The sequence below is a fragment of the Otolemur garnettii genome, unplaced genomic scaffold, assembly GCF_000181295.1.
Source record: "Otolemur garnettii isolate 467f Iridium unplaced genomic scaffold, OtoGar3 scaffold00012, whole genome shotgun sequence".
NCBI lineage: Eukaryota > Metazoa > Chordata > Mammalia > Primates > Galagidae > Otolemur > Otolemur garnettii.
The window spans coordinates 20,282,415-20,285,787 of record NW_003852407.1 but is presented as its reverse complement, the minus strand read 5'-3'; the positions used below and the strand labels follow the sequence as shown (position 1 = coordinate 20,285,787).

At 52.8% G+C, this 3,373-nt stretch overlaps 1 protein-coding gene across 1 annotated transcript in view; it reads right to left on the bottom strand.

The window, feature by feature from the left end:
• Nucleotides 1-2,226, bottom strand: part of LOC100956979 (desmocollin-2) — a 30,942-nt gene extending 28,716 nt beyond the window's left edge. Inside the window, exon 1 of the mRNA XM_023510171.1 lies at nucleotides 1,813-2,226. Within this exon, the coding sequence (XP_023365939.1) occupies nucleotides 1,813-1,881 (69 nt within the window). The 5' untranslated portion in view covers nucleotides 1,882-2,226. The remainder of the gene's footprint in view (nucleotides 1-1,812) is intronic.
• Between the last annotated feature and the right edge of the window lie 1,147 nt (nucleotides 2,227-3,373).

The window sequence follows — 3,373 nt, the reverse complement described above, 5'->3', positions numbered from 1 at the left end:
GGGGGTTGGGAAGAAAATGATGTTCAGAGTTCAACTGGCTAAGACCAGTGAGGGAGAGGCAGTTTGGGAAGTGAGGAGAAGCTGGTTGCACAAGGTTGAAGGATTACTCAGGCCTATGGGAAGGAGGTAATTTAAAGGGTGCCCCCCTCCCCCCCCAAGTCATTCTGATTTAACAGTATTTTACACTTAAATAGTGGCTACACGTTTCTCAGGCTTGAGGCTCACAACAAGAGCATATCTGTATGCACAGATATACATTGGAGTGTCAGAGCAAGGTAAGGGCCTAAGCTTTCCAACTAGGAAATATTAATAGCAGGATGAGGGTGAAGCCAGCGCCAACAATTTTTTTCTTTTCATCCTACCCTGGTCTATCAAACTCTGAAACTAAGAAAGACCAAGGACACTTATACCTCACTCTTTCCTAAAAAGGTTCTGAGATGTGACCCAGGTTTTGCACCAACGCACGCAGAGCGATGCAAAATCTGTCATCAACCACATACTTTATGATCGTCATTTAGTCCATTCTTAGTTTCCTGAATTGTAAAACGTTAACTTCTGTGAACTTGGCCACTTGGCCCTGTCTATGTTTTTAGTATGCCCAGGGAACGTAGTTTTAAGGCTTTGGAGTCCGTTCGCTGTCTTGGCAAAGACATCCTAATAATAGTAACAGCTACAATTTCAACACTTTAAAAACTTGGACTCTATTGTGAAATGAGAGCAAAAAAGAAGGGGAAACTATTCGAACATTTCAGCGCCCAATTCCAGCACTCCTAGAAGGAATCATGCCTCTGGGTTCCTTCCTCCCTTTGTCCTTCAGAGTTGACTCGCGCGCAACGCCCGAGGCTCATCGCGAAGGGGCCCTATTGAGTTGAACACTTTTTTACACCAGGTCAAATTAACTTTTCTCCTTTCCCTGGGACAGAAAAGTTCAGTATGGGACACCTTTGATCCCAGACTCCCCCAGAGACTGCTCCCCCTCCTTGGACTCCGAGGCCTCTGGCGCTGCAGCCAGATCCCATACTTTGCTGCCTGGGTGAGGGTCTGTCCCGCCATAAATAGGGCCACCCCCTTCCCCTCCCAGCTCTGGGAAGGGTTTAGGTTCGTTGCTGTTGTGTTGTTTAAGGTGTAAAAGAAGCAGGATTGGGGGTTTGGAGGGGTGAGCGGAATAATCTAGACGCCTCTAGGGACAAGAATTTAGGACAATCATTCCCTCAAGGATTTAGGGGACAGAAGCTCCACACACTGAGAAACAATGGAAACTATAGAAATGGTCACCTGGGGCCCGCCCGCCTACCGGGAGCGCAAAGTCGAGACTCTCCTCCCCCAATTTTCCCACCTCCTCCCACCACCTGAGCAATTCCCCGACCGCGAGTAGCAAGTAGCCCCCCCTTTCACCCCAAGACACTCGCTTTAGGTCCGGTCCGCCCAGCGGCTCCCCTAGAACCGGACAATGAAGGCGGGGTGACCGCAGATACCGGGAAAAGGTACCAGAAATGCGCAGCAGCAGCCGCCGTGCACCCCGCGTCCCGGCGCGTACCCGGAGGCCACGGTTTTGCCCGGGCGACGGCAGCTGTTTTCTCTACCTGCCTGCGCTGATTAGATCTGCTGAGACACCCTTCCCTTCCCTTGGGGATCCGGGCGCCTACGTCGCGATCCTCTTCCTGTGTGCCTTCCCCCACCCCCACCAACCCCGTTTTTCAACCTCCCGGAGCGAGGCCCCTGAACCCCGGCTCTGGTCGCCCCTACTCACCCCTGCTTCCCACTCACCGCTCCCCCGCGGCGGCGATCGGTGGGGGCGGCAGGGACACTCACCGTGAGGGTCAGCAGCAGCTGCCCGCAGAGCGCTCCGCTCCAGGAGCCGGTGGCTCGCGCTGCCGCCATGGAGAGCACTCGGCGACAGGTCGCCTGCCCAGGCGCGGGGAGGCCGGGTGGGAGGGCTGGGTCGGGACGCTGGCTGGGCCGCTGCTCCGCAGGAGTGCGAGGCCGAGGAGGCGGAGCGCGCGGAGAGGCGCTTTTCTTCTCAGTTTCTCTGAAGCCTCAGCCTCTCAACCAAGGGGCTTTTCCTCCAGCTCCAGGGTGGGGCTCCAGGCGTCTGAAAGACACGGATCGGCCCCTCCTTGCTGTTTTCTTAAGTCTTCATTTCTTTAAGAGGGCCTCAAATGGACACTCCCTCTCGCCGCCACCCTTTTACCTGCGCTAGGTGTTTCCAGCGGACGCCGCCTATATCCCCCCACCCCCCACCCTCCGCCGCCCGGGTGTCCGCCCGGCTAGATTAGCAGCCGGCCCTGCCCAGGAGAAGCCCTGACTGTACAGAGACTCACTCCGGAGCGCGCTGCCCGGCCCGGACTCCGCCCTGACCGCTGCCCTGGGGTCAATTACATATCCGCGAGGACCGGCTGGATCTGAGCTGCCGAGGTTGCAGTTTGTGTCCGGCTGCCTAAGGCCCACCTGTCAGAGGGCTGACTCCAGGGAGACTATTTCACATGCTCCTTCCTGGAAGGAACTTTCTACCGACATCCAAATGCAGTTCAGACAGGGTTGTCATCTGTAGAACAACATTGTTTGGGGGTCTCATGTTATTAGAAATGTCACGGTCCCTATACAACAATACAAGAACCCTAATTTAGGAACGAAAACCTGCACACATACATACATACAGGTAGGGATTCGAGGCTACGGGAAAATCACCCAGCCCCGGGTGAGGCACTAGAGAAAATGCGTGATGGAGGTCCTAGACGTTGGCTAAATGTAAGCTACTGATTCTCCCTCGCCACGAATAAAGCTAACTACACCTTCTTCACTAATTTATTTCCAACATGGAACTCCTGCACATCTCCTAGGGAAGAGATTTCTCTCTTTCCTATTGTCCAAATCAGACTTCATGGTGAGAAAGGAGAGTGGGATAATTTACACTTCGATTTGAAGTGTTTAAACTAGAAGTGCATGGAAACAGCACTCATCCTGCAAGATTAAAGCACAAAAGCTGTGTGCTCTCAGCGCTTCAGAAAGCAGTGACAAGGCGTCTGACTCATCCTCTTGAACCTCTTTTTCAATTACTGACTTAAACCTGGCTAAGTCGTGACCACAAAGGAGAAACTTTTCTGTTCCCTTTTGTGTGGTTTGAATCTCCTCAGCGCTGTTGGGGGAAACCTGTCTGAAACGGCAACCGTGACACTCTCACACCATCTTACTTTTTGAAAATATTTACCATTTTTCTATCATTATATACCAGGCCAGAGCTACTGCAGTCCTGAGCACATAGTTAAATCCAAAAGTAACGTCCAACAGGGCATGCCTCACATTCTCCGTGTTAGTTAGTCCCCTGCTCTATTTTCATTAGTGAATGCCACATACTGAGCTGTCCTGTTGTCTG